The sequence below is a fragment of the Pagrus major genome, chromosome 23 (assembly GCF_040436345.1).
Source record: "Pagrus major chromosome 23, Pma_NU_1.0".
Taxonomy (NCBI): domain Eukaryota; kingdom Metazoa; phylum Chordata; class Actinopteri; order Spariformes; family Sparidae; genus Pagrus; species Pagrus major.
In genome coordinates this window covers 6,969,504-6,991,280 of record NC_133237.1, presented here as the reverse complement: position 1 = coordinate 6,991,280, position 21,777 = coordinate 6,969,504, and the positions used below count along the sequence as shown (strand labels likewise).

Here is a 21,777-nt window from a genome sequence, read left to right as displayed (position 1 = left end):
TCAAGGGATATGTCAGCAGACACTTTAGTATCTTTTTCCAAATAGCAGCAGGGTGAACAGACTGTGGCTGGAGTGGGTGTTGTCTTTTACTATCCTTTGGGCTCTGCAGACATCTGACCTCACAGATATCACTGATGCTCTGTAGATGGGTACCAGTGATGTTCTGGGCGGCTTTAATCTCTTGCTGTAGAGCCCTCCTGTGGTAAAATGTATTGAAGTATTCCCAATGTCTGTCGGGGGACCATGACACAACATAAATAGATAGATAAATACAAGTTGAACCAAACAGCTCTGAGATATGACATATGAAGCTACATGCTGTACAGTTTCCTCAGCAGTGAAAGAAATACTCAGTTCATAGTAAAATCAAAAGTCCTGATTTCAAAATTTCACTTAATTACAAGTACAAGAGTCAGTAAAATGTACTTGGAGAGGAAAAGTTCTTTAAAAAACAATTTACACACTTTCTGAAGAAAAATCTTCACTGTGGCTGCTAAGCTTAAAGTGTTGTGCATAAGCCCGAGTGAGTGAGATTTGGGACGGCAGACACCAAGAGACCTGTGACAACTCTGAGAGAGAGCTTCAAAGGCTCTTGAGGGTAGAGGATAACATAAATGCAGTCAAATGGAGGGGGATCTGGGAGGAGCAGGTGCATTAAGCTAAAGCTCCACAGGAATGGCTTCATTGAAAACATCTGTCAATGTCCTGGAGTGGCAGTAACAGAGTCAATCCAATGGAGAATTTGAGGCTGCTGCCCTGACAGAGCTTGAGCAGTTTCACAAAAAAGAGTGGAGCAACCACAGCCAAAGGTGCATCTACTAAATACTGAGTTGGATGCAGTGAATAAATGCAGATATGTATTTTACATTCTGTATTTGCATTTCATTTAGATAACGCCATAGACAGCTTTTTCCAGTTTGACATTCATGGGGCTTTTTCTCTGATTCACGGTTCTCTTTTTATTATCTACCTCACTTTATGTCCCGGACAATTAAGCAGCCGTGAAACCTACAAAATGTTCCCAGCCCTGAGCAGATAATCTCTGTTGTGTTTTATTTTTTTCTCTTTAAATCCACGAGGGCATGAAGGATGTTAAACTAGGCAGTAACCCCGGACAGATAAAGACCTCCATCCTCTCCAGCTTCACTGCATGTCTGCCACTGTCACTTTGAGGTGAAGGGAATTAAACAACTGCCAAATCCCTGCTTGTACATGATGCCCACTCGTGTTGTACATGGCTCTTACATAAGGAAATTGCTTTTTTTTTTTTGGACCACGTTCTTTCATCTTTCGGCATGTGTAGCTATGACTCGCTGTGACTAACCGTACCCTTAATGGACCCAGTGTGTGGACAGTCAGAAGCTGGCATGTTGCTTGCCTTGTGTTTCTCCTACTCTCTCATCCACACATTAGCAGCAGCCATGACAGTCTAATACTCTGATGATTAGGAAGCTTTTCATCTCAAATAATCATCAGGATCATGACCCCAGTGAGCTAGCAGCTCTGACACAACGAGTGACAAACACGCTTATCCCTTCACTACACCGAACCACAAGATTATGATTTATGAGTTGGGATTTGAGCGTATGAGTGGTGTGACCTTTGTGGGATTGGTGAAGGCACATCTTCAGTTTGAATTGATGTAATGTAACTTTGTGCTTTGTCTTGACCCTGGATGTGGTGGCAGATTAACCTCAAAGCAAGAGAAGTCTGGGTTGTTCCTGGTCTACCTGCTAGAAACCCTGAATTGCCTGTAGATGACAGAGTGAGTTTGGTCATCTGTTAGCCATGTCATAGACTTCAAACAGATTATTTTTTTTAATCTGGGCCTTTTGGGGCAAGAGAGCTGACTGGGTGTCCCCCTCTGTTGGCGGACTTGAAAATATCCACACTGGTGGGAAATGTTCCTAAAAGTAAACCATTGGCTGGATGGAGCGGAGTTTAAACCCAGTCGAGGACTTGGTGACCAGATGTAGAATCCTTCAGGGGGAAACACACTGAGCAGATAATGTGCTGGAGGGTGTTTGACTGATCCTCACCTCATCCTCACCTGCCGAGGAGCTTTGGTAGGTCAGCCCCCAGTGGTGCTAGGCAGGATCTAGCTGAGGGTCTGACCAATGGTAGGTCCAATCCATGGATGTATTAAGAGAGCTATGCCACTCAGCCTTGCTGCCAATTCTTCCAAGTAGTCAGCTGCGAACAGCAACAGAATGAATCTCTTTCTGGCCAAAAAGTCATTTCTAATTTCCTGCGACAGTACACTGTAAAAAGTGCTGCTTATCACTTATTATGTATTTTAATCAATGAAGGTTTAAATTTGCAAAATTTTCTCAAAGCTTTAAAAAAGTAATTTTTTATCTACGTGACGGACACAGCGAGAGACCACTCAACACAGAAACTATGTATATATATATATATATATACATATATATATATATATATATATATATATATATATATATATATGTATATATATATATATGTATATATATATATATATACATATATATGTATATATATATGTATATATATATATATATATGTATATATATATATATAACAGGGCCCTTTAGCATGTGGCTGCTTCCTCCTGCTGTGGGTCAAGAACCGCCCCTTTAGGAACCAGCATGGGTGTTTCTGATCACTAGTAGCGCTATGGAGCAGTGTTTTCACAAGTGGGTGCCCAGGCAGTGTGCTTTTACATACTCTCAGTATCACACTGTTCCACTGCTTGACAGTGAACGCGTCAACAAACACAGCAGTTGTTAAAGCAGATCTTGTGACTCGAAAAAGCTGTCTGGCTCCATAGCGTACCATCCTATATTGATTTCCTGATTTATTTTGAGGCCTGCATCTTTCCAGTCATTCCAGAAGTGTTGGCCCTGATTCACGTTTTGGTGCCATTATACAGAGTTTCAAGCAAATTTTGATGATTGTCATGATAATACCGTGAACCGCACATATTTTAGCCTGGGATAACTGTGACCCGATGATGTCATATCGTCCCATGCCTGGGCTGCACTTTTTTTTAGGCCTTGTGGATAAGCACAATGTGTTTTGGTCCACAACAATGTAATGTCATTCTAACACACAGGGCACCTTTAAACCACTGAAGGTCTGTATAAACAAGAATTAGCAGCTCTTCCTGGGTCTTCAGGGTCAGACATCTATTTTCTACCCCTGCACACTTAACACCATGTGCGTGACTCAGGCTGTCACTCAGACTCATTATGTCGTAGGCCATACTTCAGTTTGTGTTGTGGTTACACTGGGCTGCATTGTAAAGCATTGTGTTCCTTTATTAAACTTTCCACTCGCCCACATCCCAGCGCCCCCTGACATCAGGGAAACTCACACCAACATGGATCAGCGCAAATAGCTCCTGATTGATTTCCTAAGAGACGGCTTCTGGGTAACTTGAAGGAATTAAGGGCACGGCGACACGTAAGCCTGTAGAGGCATGTGGACACAGGCGCAGCGGACTGTGCTGCAAAGTGGGCGGACGCGCCGGCTCAGGAGCGCACGCAGAGGACGCGCTTCACTTCAGCACCAAGGACAGAGAGGAGGGGGGGTGCAGCAGCTCCTGGACACTTTACAGGGACGACCGTCAAACCGCTGAACCTGTGGGATGTATTTAACCGAGGAGAGTCACTCACTCAAACATTTGGATGGATCTGGAGCTTCAAAGTAAGGTCGACAAGGCTGGAAGATGAATGCAAACTGTTAAATGCTGCCACTCAGATTTCTTCAACCATGTCTCTCTCTTTTTTTCTCTCTTTGCAGAATTGGAGGATTTGTCTTCTTGCTCGTGTAACTCTGCTTCATGTGAGGAGCATCATTCTCATGCGTGGAGGACGGTCCAGTCTTAAGTGAGGAGCCAGAAGTGGGAACAACAAGAAGTCCCTCATCATGGATGGCTATAATTTCAGCGGCTTGAACTCCACTGATGAAGCTCAGGCTTACCCGTACTCACTGACAATAGACCCTCTGTACAAGCAATACAAGCCCCCACCGAAGGAGCTCATCGCTTTGCCGAAGGCGGTGGTGTATCTTCTCATGGCTGCCCTGGTGGTTGTTGGAGTTGCCTATGCGATTGTTGGACATCTCATCAAGGATCTGGCCATTGACGTAGCAGGTAGTGCTTTCTGATGTATACAGTTCTACCCACCATGTAACATACACACCGAGAGTTAGATGTATGGACTGTCATATGTGGAGCTTCAGTGGCCTACATGTTGGTGGTCAATGAGACAAGCAGGCTACACAACATCTGGCTGCATTATAATGCAAAGGCAAGGGTCAACCATCAGGGCTCAGTCTATGGAGCAGTGGCTCCCAATGTCTTTCCCCCAGAGGTAGCCTACACCCACAGCCCCATAAGTTCATTTAAAGCTGCTGTAAGTGATATTTTTTTAAATTAAAAGTGAAGTGTTGAATAGCGCTTTATTCAAACAGTGTGTTCAGTCAGTAACCCATGTCTCTTCCCATGCAGTAAAAGAGAAAAGACATTTTCTGGTATCCCTGCCCACTTTATCCAATCAGGACAGAGAACTACGTAAAGAGGCGGTCATATTTACTGGCAATGGCAGAACAGTGTAAGCTTCCAGCTCCAATTCCAGCCCTCACAGTGGTGGGTTACACTACCGAACACGCCAAGAAAGAGGCAAAGAGAGCTGCCTCGAAAAAAGGAAAGGGGTCGTGCAGCGTGGTGACGTAGAGAGGAGGGAGGGGATCGCTGCCTGCAAAACGGACAGGAAGTCAGCTAAAACAACAACAATGCTTACAGCTGCTTTAATGTAATGCATTTAAACTATACTTTCAGCTGACTACAGTATTTGAACTGTTTATTAATTACTTAGAGCAAATTATTCCAGCTTTTTTATTTGTGTTGTTACGGCAGAACTGGTCCATTCCTACCACGCCGATAAAATAGAAATGAATTAGTATCATGTTATAATGTGAGAAGTTCATTGTCATAACAAGATATTCTCACGTTCTTACATCATGTAGGCATTAAAACGAAAAACTTTGTTCTTGTTTTAACAATATACTATCATGTTATAATGTGATAATTTGTTAACGTAAAATGTTACACGTTATAATGTGATAACTTATTGTTATAACAGAAAATGTTGGAATGACTACTGAGTACTGAACATGTTGACAGACGTTGCAGCAGTGATCCCACAGCAAGATGGTCTCTAGTTTTTAATCAAGTCGTAATATCTTTGCTGCCCCACATTATACTGGCACCTGCATAAGTACTCCCGGGGGTACATGTAAGCCTTGTTAGGAGTCACTTATTTAGGGCATTGTCTGTAGTAATCAAGAGCAACAAACTTCAGCAGCCACTGACCTCAAATCTTTCTTTCATTGGTGGAATTAAGTCTACAACCCCTGTCTCCCTTCTTTAGATTGTGTGTTGGGTCCGGTTAATGATGAAGAATTGGAAAAGGAAAACAACCCGCAGCGCACGACCTTCAGCCATCCTCCTCCAACGCATCCATTTCCTCACAATGCCTTCCATGTGTGGGACCAGGATGACGTGGTCATCCCTCTGCCCCACGACGAGAACCCCCAGATCAGCCCGCTGCTGATGGCTGCTATCCCCTACATCCCGTCTTTCTTCCCGCACCAACACAGCCCAACAAGTTACAACTCTATGAACTTCTCTGCCAGCCCATCCAGAGAGCTCAACATCCCGAGGGAGGTCTGATTTTGGACAAGGTTCACGATCATGAACAGCCTTGACGACTAGCGACCAAGTGTTGGAACCCCAGCACACATAAGACACATGCAGATATGACTTTGAAGTGTCTGATGTGGCCGTTGTCATGCAATGTGTAGAAACCCTGTCTCATGTTTCCCTCCTCTGCCAGCAGATGTACAGCACACAATTACCTGCAATGATTACACTGTGTCCTTCTGTCTTGTGCATTGATGATGATTTATTAGAATTATGCATCCTGACGTAAGACTGTTGTCTCTCACGCATCATATATAAAGAGTCAAACACCATGAGGAGGGGAACCCAAGGACATAAAGGGATAACTGGAGAAGATCACTGGATATTTTCTCTATGTGCCTGAGCTTCAGAGAGGAGCTGATGTGTTAGATTAAGTTTAATAGACATTACATGTTGGTAAACGCTGTTACTGATACGGCATACCTACTGTTTCACTTCTTTGTGGATGAAATAAAGGTTTTTCTCAGCAAAGTCTGACATGTGGCTGTAAGATATAATAGTGTAGCACTCAGTAGAAAATGTGTGGATGTTACTGATTTTATTTCTGTTACACGTTTGTTACCAGTCTTACCTCATCTTGCAGGGGTTGCTGCCCTATACATAGTCCTGGCATTAACAAAGCTGCTTCCAGCCCGTAAACAACCAGCTGGCTGTCTCACACACTCCAGTAAGATGTTATTTCAAGACACTGAGGGATTAGCTTAAGTGGAAGACTTACGGGAGTTCCAGCAATTCAACATGTACACAAGTTAAATCCTGTAGCCTTTATGGCAGGTGTCACACGGACTCACGGGTTCCCCTGTCTGGTACGCAGAGCCCATCAGTGCAGCTTATAGGACATACAGTAAGTCCACAGTATGTAGCATGCTGGGAAAGTGAGCTGATTTCTCATGTAATACCAGCTCACAGCAGCTTCTGACGTCAACGTGCTCTTAAAAAGGGTTTGAAGAAAGTTTGAAATCACTGCTCAATTTGCGGCTTTGATTTTAATCAATTCAAAACGAATTTTAACGCTATTTTTAAAGCTGTGAAAATATATTTGAAATGCAGTCCAAAACAGAAGTGGGCTTATTTTTCCACACGGCAGGGAAGAACAAGCTTTGTACAGACAGAGGTGAAAAGATGCTGGACGTTTCGATCCTTTGCTGACCGACTGAACCAAGAGACTCTCGATTCTCATTTACAACTCCTGTCTAATGTCATGTGCCACTTCTTACATCAGGAGCTTAGTAAGTTAATTTGAGCATTGGCCTGAAGGTGAACCTCAGTGTGGAGCAGTGTGGCAAGAAAAGAGAGCAGGGTGACTGTTGAACTCTATTCAACATGTGATTTAAGACCAGATTTACACTTACAGAAATTACAGGGGATGGAGGATTAAATGCAATTTAAAAAAACTGTTAATCAGCATGTTACCATGACGAGATGCATCCACACAGTCTTAGAAATGTTAATAAAACATTACAAACATAGCCGAACTGTTAAATCACATCCAAACACAGGCCTTCTTCTATCACAGACACAACAAACCTGCTGGATCCCTTCAAATATCGAAGTTCAAAGATGGCAGACAATGTTTAGTGCAAATTTGGAGGGACTTTTTGGCCATATTTCAGGGAAAACCACATATCTGATAACCTATTAGCTAATGTTAGCATTCAACTGCTTCCCAGTTTATATCCCTGTTTGATCCCTCCAGGGCGTTTCACTTCAACAATTAAATATATGTGACCAACATGCATATTGATATTTCAGAATAATTTCTCACCTTCTATACTGTATTGTGTAACATTATCAAATGCTAATATTGGATAGAAAGTGGTTAAATGTTAATTTAATGTATGCCACTTTCATACCCAATCAGGATACTCTTACCTGTTACTGATGAACCAGTTTACCTGTGGAATATTCCAAACAGGTGTTTTTGGAGCATTCAACAACTTTCCCAGTCTTTTGTTGACTCTGTCCTAACTTGTTTGAAAAATGTTTCTGGCATCAAATTCAGAATAAGCATAACATTACTTCAGTTTAGTTTATGTATAAAATCATTTGCAAATGATCACATTCTGATAATAGAATCAATTTTCAAAGTTACGCTCTGCTGCAGACAGCACTAAAAATATCTGTCATTAAGCAGCAAGAAACCTCAGATAAAATTCCTACATTTTTAACATCTTGGCCTTCATTGCTGTGATCACTTTCAGTTTAAACAGAGCTTTTCCACTGCTGACATTTTGACGCTCAGGTGGAATTAATAACATTAACGATGGCTGAGTTCCATAAGCCGGCACCACCACAACAGCTCCACTAAGAGCATCTAGCCCCCAATTAATGTTATTTAATACACCTGTGCCTTTCCTGCCATGAAAAAGGTCTTCTGACACCATTAATTATACTCACATAGACTTTCAGCAGCTATGGAATTAACATTAAAAAGCTACCTGCCTAGCACAGTAGCCAATGGTAGAAATTAGTTTTTTACCAAGCTCAAATGGGATAAAATACTTTGAGTTTGTGTTTGTATCAGTACCATTCAGACTCTCACAGAGAAGTGAGGTGAGCGCTGACTGGTTTTACAGCTGGACACTTACTGAAGTTTGAGTTTGGAGATATGACACGTTAGAGCCATTAATGCACGTAAATCAAAATAAACTTATCGAAAAACGAAAAAAATTGAGTCATGCAACTCGTTTCTTTGTTAAGAAAGACACATAAATCCATATAATTCCAGGTTTATGATAACAAACACACAAGTCAGGTTGTAGTGGTATTTGGAAAAAGCCTTTAATTGTACCTTTGTTACATTCCAGGAGTATTTGTATTTAGTATTTTTTTCCTGTACAAGTAGGTCATTTCCTGTAGTAGCTTGGGCAGGGTGATGTAAAAAAAAAACTGTAATTAGTTTGTAACAAAGTTGAGACTCCCACTGATGTTTTGCATGGCAGCACAGTATATAGTTCATACAAATGCTGCTCCTGTGTGTCAAAGCCCTTTGAGAAACAGTTTACTGTGATCTGTTTGAAGTGTTGTTGGAGAAAATAGACCTTCTTTTTGTGCTAGTCGCTTTCAGACTAACTGGTTTAACTGGCCGAGCTTGGACTGGCAAGAATAAACCAAAGGTGGAGGGCTTTCTCAAGGGAGATGTAGAAATGAGGGGGTAAAGGTAGGTCAAGTCCATCAAAAATAATAATGATAAATGTTGAGTGAAGCTCAGGACTCCAGTCGACAGATGGGGCTGTCGTAGACCATCTGTAGGTTCACCTTGTGTCCCACCAGTTCTCTGATGTTGTTGATGCCGTACTTAATCATCGTGGGCCTGCGGGTCAGAAGAGAGGGCTGAGTGAGCAACAGTTGTTGTTGTGTAAAAAGCAGCCAGAACAGAAGCCAAAGTGTCTGTGTTGTGTCTAATGCCAGGTCTGACAGGTCAGAGCAAAAGCAACCGAGGGAAGAGGGAGGATTACTCTGCGTGGATTATACAGCCTTTCCCAGCTCACTCACTCCATAGGTATTAGGCATGACAGTTAACCCCAGTTAAAACTCAAATACAACCGCATTTAAAGAAATATTCTCTACAATCAGCAGTAGTTCCACCACAAAATGACCCCATAATGTTGGAGTTGAACCAACACTGGGCTGGTTAATATGTTTTGAAGAGAAATGTAATGCCTTCGACTGTAGCAAATTAACAACATTTTGATTAGCTGTAAATAGCCAACAGTGTCTACATACAATGACATATACAGTCCACAATCCAACATGAAATAATCCCCATAAATTATGTTAATAATACATTTAAATAATTCATAAAGAGAAATAATCCTCTTCAGACAATAAAACCTAAATATGTGAAATGTGGGTCAGATGTGAGCTTATTGAATACACACACTGATGACGTCTATACACAGACTGAATCACACACAAAGTCACAAATGGAAAATCTGAGATTAGCATCAAGATATGGAGATATGCTCCCATTTTCAAAAGCTGCCAGTAAAATAAAAAGGAGGTACTGATACCACCAAAAACAGTTTGTATTCTGTCTGTATGTAACTGATTCATGGTGTGTTAATGTGAGCTTAATGCGTGTGCGTTCACCTTTCCAGAGACAGTCCCCAGGCAATTACTGACACATCCTCAGGAAGACCCATGGGCAGCAGCATCTCTGGTCTGAAGACGCCCGAGTTTCCTACTTCCACCCACTTTTTAAGTCCTGTGTTTATGGAGAAAAATTATACACAGTTGGTGGAACAACCAAAACAACAAATCACAACTGGCAGAGAGCAGTATCTACAGAAGCAGCGACACTGAGAAAACATTCAAAGTTTTCAGACTTTAAACTCTAACAAATAGAAAGGATGTACTACCTTCATTTTACGTCTCAACTTAAATAGAACCCATAATGTGCTTAAAAAAGGAACATACTGCACACTGCCCTTATTTATTAATTTACAATGAAATACACTCAAATATTTGATTTAAAAGGTAGCATAGCCTCAACATATCACATTAATCTAACCAGTTTCACACAGTTTTCTTCCAACATGACTGGATTAAACTGCTGACTAAATCAGTTGGGAGAATAACAAATGGAATTACTGAGATGTCAGTTCATCAAAATGTATATTTTTCACTTGCAGATTCCATCTCGGAAAAGACAAAGGAGTACATTTTGTTTTGGCTTCAGCTAAAGCTAACTGTTAGCTATCTCTCAGCGAGCAGTTACTTGACACAAATGTATGTTAAAGGCAAATGCCATTTGCCTTTGTATGGCAAACATTTTTTTATGTTTGTGTACAAGGGAGGGAAAACAGCAGCCAGTTAAATTAAAAGAGTGTCAACAGTCATGGATGATGTGAAAGAGTTGTACTCTACCTTCATGGTAGCTGAACACTTCCATGCTGGGCTCTGTGTACGGGTTGTAGGCGGGCTTAAAGCGGAGCTTGGTAATTCCTGGAAAAGAAGCAACAGAGGGCAGATTTGTGTGGCTTCAAAAACTCATCTGAAGGCAACAAGAACACTCAGTGACGCTTATCAAAGTGTGTTTAAGTCTGTTCTGTGTTAAGTTTTCAGTTACTCCTCAGGAATACGTGAAACTTTTAGCTCCATTATAAACTAATGTACCTGGCTTCTTAGTTATTAATCAAGTCATATTAACAGTGTCATGGAATCCTGCTGACCTAATTTGGTGAAGAACTGATGGAGGATGCCCATGAGGTCTCCGAGTGTGAGGCCGTAGTCGGCCACCACGCCCTCTATCTGATGGAACTCAGCCAGGTGGGTGGCATCCAAGGTCTCGTTCCTGAACACCCGGTCGATGGAGAAATACTTGACGGGGGTGAACTTCTCCTGGTGGTTGAGCAGACGGTTGGACATGTGGGTGGTGAGAAAGAGGAGCGTCATGGTCAATGACAGCACATGTACAGTATATTCGCTATATGGTTAAAATATATCTGAACATTACACCCATATAATTTTTTAACAACTCCGTCCAAAGCTACATGCTGCTGTAACTGGCACCAGTCCTCTGGTTTCAGGCTTTCCACAAGAGAAACCTGGCTGCAATTTTCCTGACAACTGTTCATCTGATCGTCTTCACACTTGGCGGGTGTATTGCTGAGGACCCAAGGAGGTGCAGTGTTGAAGTGCTCCATCTCAACTACTACTGCCAGAAGCACACTATGGTGTGTATTAAGAGGGGCTCCCTAACTGTTACACTGCTGAGAGGCAAACTGGGTACAGCTTACTCTCCGTCGGTGGCTACAAAACAGTTGATGAAAGAGAGACTGGATATTTTACGTTGTAGCAAAATCTTGCCATTTTGTTTTTTGCTCCCAGAAACAGCCTGCTCCCAAATAGCTAGCTGTTAGCAATGAGAGTAGCAAGTTAATGTATCTCTATTTTGCTAAGCAGTGAGTGTTGAGTGTGAAGTAGCTTGGATGAACAGTTCTCAAAGAAAGCAGTTAGCCTGTTTTGAACAGAAAATATTTTGAACACGCACTGCACTAGTTAACTCACCTGTTGTGCAAGTTTATACAACATGCGTGCGCTGACTGCTGTAGTGTGAGTTCGGAGGATGTTCTTCTGAGCCTCCTCTATCTTCCAGTCGTATTTGTACCTGAAACAGAGGATATAAGATAATGTTATATCAGAGGCTTCATTGTGCCTGCTGTAGGACGTAGGGACAGCAGCCATACTGTTCCTTGTTATGCAAGTGTGTGATTATGTCTCACCCCTGTGAACCAAAGCCTCCCTCTGAGTGAACCTTCTTCACTCTCTCCAGGTAGTCCTGAGGGAACTCATGGGCGCGTGCTGGGTCTGAAAAATGTTGATTGGAATAAATGATCATCAGAAACAAGTCGGACACAACGGAAAGCGACGGGATTCAGAGATATAAAGGCATGACACGCACCAGACAGGAAGAAGGTGTCATGCTGGTCTCTGGCTGGGTGCTGCTGGGGCTGGAACAGGGAATCAAAGTTCCAGAAAGAGCTCTCTATGAAGTTGTTGGTCGGCATCTCTGTGAAGCTACGGAAAAGCAGGGAGTTTATTTCATGTGTTTTTTTATGCATGTGTTTGTGAGATGGTCTTCTTTCACTGTGATATTTACAGCCACTCACCCCATCTCCAGGAAGATCTGCCTGAACTGTGTTCGCACCTTCATCAGCGGGTGCAGGTGGCCACAATCAGGGGCCACGCCCAGGGCCTCAAAGTTGTAGGGCTTAAATTTCTTCTCTTTCCAGCTGCCACTGAAACACAGGCAAGAATAAAGTGGAGCTGTTAAGAGAAGAAGAGTCTGAAGAAGGCAAGGACTGACTGCAGCTTTCACTTCTGCAGTTTGATAAACTACAGTGTTGCTTGCTTCTTTATAGTCACTACGTTATCATAATCCGGTGACATAATATTCCCCCAATTTATTTGATTAATCTGCAGCTGAGATGACAGAGCATCAAATCTATGGTGAACACAAAAAGTCAAAGCAGCATCAGTTTAAATTTTGGGCAGAGAACATCTGGATGCTGCTTTTAGCTAAATCCCCTCTATGATATAATTTCATGAACAAGTTTTTTTTACATTCTGATTATGCCTCATCCTCAGCAAGAAAACAGTATAAGCTGTATTATGACCATGTCCATTATTTATTTACTTATCCTTTATTTTAAAGTTTGTCACATAAAGAATACAATAATAGCATACATTTTCATTAACATACATTTTTGAGTTTTGAATGCTAATTTCAAATGAAATGCCGCTAGAAATTAAAAGCAATTGTTACTTTGCATGGCTTCTCATCAGAAAAACAACACAGAAGAAAGAATAAAAATGTTTAATATCTCAGAAAACTTTGTTATCTAGTAACATTAAACATTTTCCAGGACATGCAGACATATTGCACAACTCCACCTTACTTAGCCAACATGCAGGTCTGAATGAATCATTTGCTTCTGTTACATTGGTTGTTCAGTCACTTTTTTGTCCTGCCCTGCCTTTAGGACAAAGTCCTCATCTTTGGACTCGTCCCCTTTTATGGGCACAGGTTTCTCTGTGTCCTCTGTCTGAGGTCCTGCACCCCATCACTGACAGATAGAGGAGGACAGACAGGACACATTCTATAGATGTAGTGAAGGTGTCGTGTAGGATTTTCCTAAAAGATGATGATGCATAGACTCATACAAAAGTAATCCCTCTCAATAATCACTTATGACCCACTAGAAGTGTGTGTAGATGTCTGGATCTGCAGAGACCCTGCCCTCTGCCTGTATTTCCTTTTTTTATTTTTTATTTTATTTTGCTGTGTTCAGGTCATTTCTGACCTTCAACCACTGGGCAGTGGTGTGTAGTCTCCAACCAACAACAGTGCAAGGTTGGAACTCAAACATAGGGTTAGGGTTAGGTTACATCACATTATTACCAGGTTACATCCCTGTTTCCATCTCTCTCTTTCTCTTTCCGCTCTCTGTCAGTCATAAGGAGCTGCATGTCTGTATGTCTGTTTGACTGAGGGCGGGGCTGAGCTGAGCTACACACACACGCAGGGCAGAGAGGTATATGGTGGACAGGATGAAGTTTACGCTTCAGCTGCATTCACACAAAATTCTGAGGGTTGTGTGGAAGTGTGGGTTGTGTTTTCATTTGTGCTTTAGAACTGACCACCTTGAAACAATCACAACACTTCATTTTTCTGATTCACTGCTTTGTTTCTGCTAACATCACTCTCTTTTCTATTCACTCCCTTGCTCAGTGATCCAACGCTGATCTTTCTCTCTTTGTCTTGCCTACTGAGCCGGGGAGGAGGGACCAACTTTGAATGGTGTGTTCGTTTACAAACAGAAACCAAGGAATCCTGCAAATTATACCTTTAAGCAGACATTAAAACACATTTTAGACTTAATAAGTAGCAACTGTACTCACTTGGCAATCATCTCAGGGGAGAGCTCCGTCTCCTGCTTTGTGATGGTTGTGCTGAAGGAGTTGCCCTTAGAGATCCAGTACGACTTCACCGTCCTAAACACAAAAAAATTAAGACATTATGAGTGACTCAATGGTAGAGGTGATCCTCTTCATGAATATATCTGACTTTTATATTACAATTGTTGTTGTCCAAGCAGCTGTTTGGTGGTGCTATATTGAAATGCATAATAGTGTTTCTAATATATTTTTGTGAACTCCAATGACGAATCTGCTCTCAACAGTTTCTCCGTAATGTCTCGTGAATGTGAATATAGGAGGCTGTGTGTGTCTGTCTGGATGTCTGCGCAGTTTGTTTGACGTACATCTATGAAAAGATGTCATCTATGATGAAATATTTGGTTACTTCGTAAACCTCACTACAGTCATGTCAGTAGTCAGTATGTCCTGATAATATCTTCCCTCAGGAAAAAGATGCTTAGTTACATCAGCTCTGTACATCTGTGGCTTGCCTACCAGAGTATGAGGGATTGCTTTCTGAGTAAGAGGATTTTTGGAAGAATCTGCACATTGGTATCAATCCAGAATATTTGTGTGTGTCGACACCAAAATCCAAAATGTTCTCATCCACGTGCATTCTAACTTTGAATGTTCTTCATCATGTCTGCATCTATATAATGACTTGCTGACTGTACCCATGACATTTTATGCATCAGTTGCTTTATTTTGTCTTCTTAAAAAATGGTAGACTCTATACTATATACTATACTATACAATCAATCTATCTATGTGTACAGTCGTGTGTAACTGTCCCTTTAAAATAAATAAATAGGACTAAACTGACATTAAGATAAGCAATGAAATCTTGAGATTATTCAGATACTCTGTCAAAATGAAATCATAATTTGAGATTACTATTTCACAAGTTATCACGAAAACATATAGGAATAAGGTGACTGATCTACTCTATATCAAAAGTTTTGTAACAAACATTTCATCTTCAATTATAATAAAATCTATAGCTTCTCCTCAGTGCCCCAAGCTGTGCAGACACACTCATGACATCATCCAGATGAGTCCTATTTCTCAACCAAAGAACATTTTGAAGCTCAGAAGCCTCATTACAGAAACGTAAGTCTGAAATCCTACCTTATCTCAGTTTTAGTATCTTTAGTTTTCATTTAGGATTTTTTGCATTATAGAAACATCTTTTGTAACTTAAGAATCAATCCAATTTTATCTTGGGATAGGACTGTAGCTATTACAGAACTGTTCTAACTGAAGCATTCCCTAAATTAGGACGGTATAGACTCTGTCTGGCAATGAATATTGGGAGCAAAATTAACACTGAAAAATTATCACTGAAGGCTACTCAAACCATATGATGACACTTAAAAACCTTCTATTGCTCAGTTGGTTTTCTTTGCTAAGATTCAAAAATTGAACGCAAGCTGTCCTTGTCTATTACAGCATGCCAGCTAGCCAGTAACAAGTCAAGTGAGTCTCGTGCACTTTCTAGATACAGATACAGGCATGACTGGACGAGTACCGATTGAAGAATCATGTTTAGAGTTCAAAGACGTTTTAAGTTAAGACATGATATGAGGTCTGAGATGAGACACAGACATAAGTTTAGGAACTGCTTCTGTAATTGGATTTTTCCATTTTTTGAAATTTCGGATGAACCAGCAGTGAGGACATTTTTCTGCAATGACGCCCCAGGTCTCTTCTTAAATTGGAAGTTTGGGCTGTTGGGAACCTGAAAACATGTTAATTTCCATTCTTCTCTACTGCGGCTTTGCACTAAGCTCCAATATGGACATCAGGAGGAAAGATTCTCAAGGGACTGTCTCAAACCTGCTACCCCCTGTGTTGTTGTAAATATTTGAGCAAAAATCTTTACTGTACCTCACAAAACCACACAGTACACAACTTACTTTGCATCCTGCTCCATTGGAACAATTAAACTGCTTGACTGTGTTACAAAATAGAAGAAGTCCATTCACAAAGCATCTGTCTGGCACCATGTTGGTCATCCACAGCCCCCACAGAGGCAAAGAAGACACAATCCCAAATTTTTGGCAAACTCCTTAATAGTTACATAACGAATGTTGGCAACAGGATGCATCAAAACAATTACAATGTGTTCCCACCACACTATTCAACTGTTGTTAGGGACTGAACGTCTATCAGTTTCAGGTATGACCCCAACCTCAGGACAACTACTGAGCCATCCCAACCCAAAGCTTCTACTGCCACCCACTGGCAGACAAGGGGACACAACCACCACTTACTGTATGTATTAAAGGTTTGCGGACTTACACTTCAGAGAGCAGCTTTCTCTTCTTCAGCTCATTCTTTTCCTTCTCCTCCAGCTGAGTCATGTCCCCTTTCTTTATCAGAAGCAGCTTCTCTCTGACCTGGTCTTCAATGTTCTCCACCTGGGGACCAATACACAACCACACACCCTTGTTTAGAGCGGGGACTGCCGATAACAAAAGTCATGATAAGGGGTAAAACTTGTCACATACAGTCCTGAATATCCTTGGGCCGCCCTCATGGGCCTTGTCCACTCTGATCCACTTGTTGGACATGGCTTTGCTGAAGCCGATCTTCCCAAAGGACAGTTTCTGCATAGGGAGAAACACAGGAGGGCAACAGTGTCATCTGGATATATATATATATATAAAACACAAATGTAGAATACAACAGGATGTGCACTCCATTCGGCATTTACTTAAGGAAATTGACACTTAATAGACTGACGGCAACAAAACTAATTTCATACATTAGTAGTAAGAAAAAACAAATGTTTAAAATTGATGTACAGTTTGTACCTACTTACACAGATAGTCAGTTCTTTGCGTTGTAGAACAGAGTGAGAAAAAACAAGTTTTGTGTTTATACTTTTGTAAGTGCATATTGTATATTTTGCCTTCTATTAACAAGTATATTAGAGAATTTTGAGCATCAGTTTTTAGTTTTACTACTTAACTAGAGTACATGAACCACAAAGTGAGGCTTTAACAGAATAGGCTGCAGTCAATGCATAGATTTTGAACATTTTTGTGGCATCCGTCCACCACATAAAGGCAACAGATCGCAGACTAACCTGAGGTGATGTGGATATCAATTGAAAGCTGCAACTGACAATCAGTTTCATTATTGATTAGTGTGATTATTTGTCAATATTCAATGTTTTGTTTGTCCGACAAACAGTCAAAATCCAAAGAAAAACAAAGATATTCAGTTTATGATCATGTACAACAGTTTTAAGCAGCTGGTAACTAGTTTTTTGCTGACGTAGATACTTATAGGAACCCTTCGTAAAGTGCAGGATTAAGAGGACCATAAACAAACAGTGGGATATCTCTACACTTAATTATCTAGTCAATGTTTCAGTCACATGGACCTTCATGCTTCATGCAGACATTCTGTATTAGGCTTCATAGAAACCCTGTTAAATACTTGGGAGCCATTTTAACAGCAGGTATTCGTCCCTTGTGTTCACACCTGAACCCAAATCCACCTGAATGTTTCCACCAGTTTCTTTTCCCCATCACTGAGCTCGACCTGTCCACCTGTAGCACTCACCATGAGCTCACTCTGTGCCAGACCCTCCAGCGGGATGGAGCTGAAGACCCGGGCTTCATGGCTGCCCTGCTCGGCTATCTCCGTGCCCTCCTCCGTCAGCTCCCAGCGCTTGGAGGAGCGCAGCTCGGCTGAGATTACCTGGACAGCAGGGCACAAACACGACTGTCGGCTCGTTTGAATGCGACTTTAACAGTGTAAATATTCACCCTGACTGGCTCAATGGACGGGTGTACTTTCATAGATGTCACACAATGCTGAGCTGACTAAACATGGCTCTCCAAACACTTCTGACTGACAGGTGTCGTCTCTTTAACCGAGCCGTCCTTATTGCATCAGTCTCAATGAACGAACAGTGTTGACGGTGACAGCCTAACTTCCGCTGCCTCTCAGTCCGGAAAACTCACGTCGCCGAGAGCCTGCAGACTCTTCACGGCCCCGACGATGACCTGGTGGTCCACCCCGAGGCTGCTAGCCACTTCCAGGCTGTCCACGCCATCGTCCACCTTCTCAATCCGCTGTAGAAGCGTCTCCACCACACCGGTGTCCGCCATGCTGGAGCCCTGCGAAGCCCGAAAGAGACCGGATGTGACGTCGCGTTCCCAGAGGCCGAATGTTTCTGAGTAGCGGGGCGTCGAGAATGAGAGGTAAAGGAGTACCGTAAATACTGTTGTAGTTAGTTTTTGTTCTGCCCTTTTGATCTCCGATCTGGTCTCTGTATTAATAGAGATTAATTAAAGTATAATATAAACTAGAAAATGTGTATTTCCTGCGAAAATATAGTGTGAATGCTGACAGCTGAAGTGATTTCGAAAAAAATACTGGAAAATAATTGCCTGAAATGCATAAAACTATAATGCATTGCACTACACTGCTGAAAAACTTCATGTAGTAGTAGTAGAAGTAGTACAAGTAGTAGTAATATTAGAAGTAGTACAATTAGTAGTATTAATAGAAGTAGTAGTCGTAGAATAAGTAGTAGAAGAATTACCAGCATTACATCTGCAAAGAAACAAGCATCTAAAGTTATTGAATAAATGTAGGGAAGTAAAAAGTGCAATATTTGCCTCTAAAATGTAGTGGGGCAGAAGTGTAAGGTCGCAGAAAACGGAAATACTCAAAGTACTAATACCTTAAATTTGTACTTAGTTAGATTCCATCACTGGACTTTACAAGAAGATGTCTACAAGTTTTGCTGCTGTTTCTTATGTGTGTTTCTTCTCCCGCCAGGTCCGAGACCGAGAAAGTCCGAGAAAGTGGAGCACTTGTCTGCAGACACCACATATGTCAGACACCCTGACATAGTTATCATGAAGAAAAGTTTCATAATTTAAAAACTGCCATGTTTTAATGACGTTATCAGAGATGCAAGCAAGTAAACCTTGACAATATAACTAAAAATATAATATTGGCTCCTTATGTTTACACATTTTTTTGTAATTTGATTACATAATGGCAATTATACGTAATCTGTTCTACCCAGCCCGTATAGGATGGTGTTGTACTGTAGTAGTGGCAGTTCTTAGGTGGATCTAAGGGGGTCCAGAGCCCCAGTAACAACATGTGGCCTCACTACATCTTTAGTTTGTTTGTTCCCTGAAGCCATTTCAAACTTGGAATCTCCTTTTCAATGTGAGATTGCCATTTTAATCAGGACTTCAAATTATCCTACACAACAGCTACACCAGAACATCATTTATTCCCAATCATTTATTCCCAATTCCCAACGTTTCTTCACATGATGAAATAAATGTCAGTGAGTTTGTGTGGTGAAAGTGTGTATTGCATTACTCAAAAACAGGAAAATCAGGTGAAGTTGAATATCAAATATATTATTAGAATGAAATAGTCAAAGAAATTGTAGCATCTAGGCAAAAGTGCAAAAATTGGTCAAACACAAATTCACATTTACATATATACATGGTGTATAAACAGTTCTGATTTTTGGATTCCAGCCTTTATCATCCCAGTCAGTCAGGTCACACTGAGAGCTGTGGTTTCACACAGGTAGTGCCGTTCGCCAGCACAAATGATGTCATCCCAGGAGTTTACCCAACCCTGCTTCTCAGTGCTTGTTGGTGGGATAATTGCAACACAGTCCTGTCCCGCTTGGCTGTTGTCCCAGGAGGCCATGGCATTGTTTGGCTCACGACTCCTCCAATAAGTCACATCTGGATGGATTCTTTGGCCAGTGACCCAGAAGTAGTCGCTCTCCATCGCCATGTCCTGCAACCCGATCCACGCTGAATGGAACGCCTCTTCAGGGTGCTGCTGTACAAACTGAAAAGTCATGTTGGTCAAAAATGCCCGGTCTTCGGCATTCAGAACCACAGCCATGTCAGCCCCCATGTCGAGAGACTCCCTGCAAGCCTTTTCCCACTTCTTTGAGTCTTTGGACAGGAAGAAGCAGTGTGAAGTGTGCTTGACCCAGCCGGGCAGGCAGTGTGAACGCTGCAGTGTGTTCCTGTCGCAGAATCTCCAGAGGAAGGACAGCTTGCTGGAGAACAGGACTGAATGTTGGCGTTTATTTAATTCTTCCAGCTGCATGGTGGTTTGCCATTCAATATCTAACAGCTGGTGCCAACGTTCGCTCTCTGCAGACGCCAGGCTGACAATGCGCCGTGATGCGTTCACATGGAGGTGCAGTTGTCTGCTCTCTGCTTCTACATGGTTGCAGTTTTCCATGGTTGAATGTAGAAACATGGCCAACTCTTTCTTCTCCTCTTCCACTTGGGTTTTTTCATGCAATGTGTTCTTTAGGAGCAGGCTCAGCTGTGTCTTTTCAGCAGACAACGAGGTGAAGTTGTTCAGTGCCAAATCTAGAGACATGCTAAGGTCTTTGTTCTCCACTTCCAGCTTTCTCTTCTCTTGCGACGTGTTCTCCAAGAGCAGGCTCAGGTCTGTCTTTTCTTTTGGTGTGTTCTCCAAGAGCAGGTTCAGCTCTGTCTTTTCTTTTGACGTGTTCTCCAAGAGCAGGTTCAGCTCTGTCTTTTCAGCAGACAACAAACTGAAGTTGTACATTGTTGAATTGAGAAACATGTTCAGTTGTCTGTTCTCCTCTTCAAACTGTGTCTTGTCTTGTCTTTGTTCTTCACTTCCAGCTGTCTCTTCTCTTGCGATGTGTTTTCTAAGAGCAGGCTCAGCTCGTTCTTTTCTATGTTCTTCAGGAGCAGGCTCAGCTTGGTCTTTTCAGCAGACAACAAGGTGAAGTTGTACAGCATTGCGTCAATGAGCAGTGTCATATGGCCACACTCGCTGGAGTTTTGATGAGTAGAGTTGAGGAGTTGCTTCAGGTAGCTGTTCTTTATTTGAAGGTCCTCTGCCATGTGCTGTAACTCAGCTGTCAGACTTTGCTGTTTATGCATCTGAATGAAGAGGTTGCTGGTCACAACACAGAGGAGCATCATCAGAACTCCAATCAGAATGGCACGCCATCTGGATCGCAGTCTCTTCATGCAGTTGTTTTGTAAGTCTTCTTGGTCATTTTTATGTCCAGCTTCTGAGGCAGTTCTTTCTTGTTCCTCATTTTGATTTTCACCAGCAAAACTATGAGAAAAAAAAGGCTTATGCTTAATAGTTTCCCCTCACAAACACAAAAAGTGCATCTGTTGTTTACAGTTGGAAAGAAATTAGATAATGGCTTTAACAGGGTAGTTATACCTGTGTACAATTTTGAATAGAAACTCTCCCTCTCAGATCTTTACTTGCTAACCTAACTCTACATGACACACTCATGTAGTTGGTCAATATTATCGGCCAAAATTCACATCTGGATTTTTTCTTCCTCCAGCTACATTTTTAATCCATTTAATTCATGTCTTTAAATCATACTGTCAGGTAAATGCCACATTTCAGTATCAAATTGGTCTATAAATTCACAATCACAAATAGTACATCTGTTGTTTACAGTTGGGAAGACATTACAGACACAATTTAGCATAGAAACTCTCTCGCTTACACCTCTACCCAGTAGTCACACAGCAGATTTGTTTTGTTCCTACAGCCACATTAATAAATCAAAAAATAAATATTAATGG

General features: G+C 41.6%; 1 protein-coding gene across 1 annotated transcript; it reads right to left on the bottom strand.

The window, feature by feature from the left end:
• Nucleotides 1-8,508: 8,508 nt before the first annotated feature.
• Nucleotides 8,509-18,327, bottom strand: farsa (phenylalanyl-tRNA synthetase subunit alpha). Its single transcript, XM_073494727.1, has 13 exons — nt 18,148-18,327; nt 17,744-17,881; nt 16,681-16,779; nt 16,472-16,590; nt 14,153-14,245; nt 12,361-12,489; nt 12,153-12,268; nt 11,974-12,058; nt 11,759-11,858; nt 10,921-11,089; nt 10,616-10,693; nt 9,839-9,953; nt 8,509-9,059 (listed from the first exon to the last, which is right to left on the bottom strand). The coding sequence occupies exons 1-13, from the start codon at nt 18,292-18,294 to the stop codon at nt 8,954-8,956; spliced, it is 1,494 nt and encodes a 497-aa protein (XP_073350828.1). The 5' UTR covers nt 18,295-18,327; the 3' UTR covers nt 8,509-8,953.
• Nucleotides 18,328-21,777: the final 3,450 nt, after the last annotated feature.

Excerpts from the sequence above, each read along its gene's own strand:
- farsa (XM_073494727.1), bottom strand. The coding sequence starts at position 18,294 with ATGGCGGACACCGGTGTGGTGGAGACGCTTCTACAGCGGATTGAGAAG. Across the intron at positions 12,269-12,360 it reads CAGATCTTCCTGGAGATGGG|CTTCACAGAGATGCCGACCA; the intron begins GTGAGTGGCTGT and ends GCTTTTCCGTAG. Across the intron at positions 11,090-11,758 it reads TGTATAAACTTGCACAACAG|GAGAAGTTCACCCCCGTCAA; the intron begins GTGAGTTAACTA and ends CTCAACCACCAG.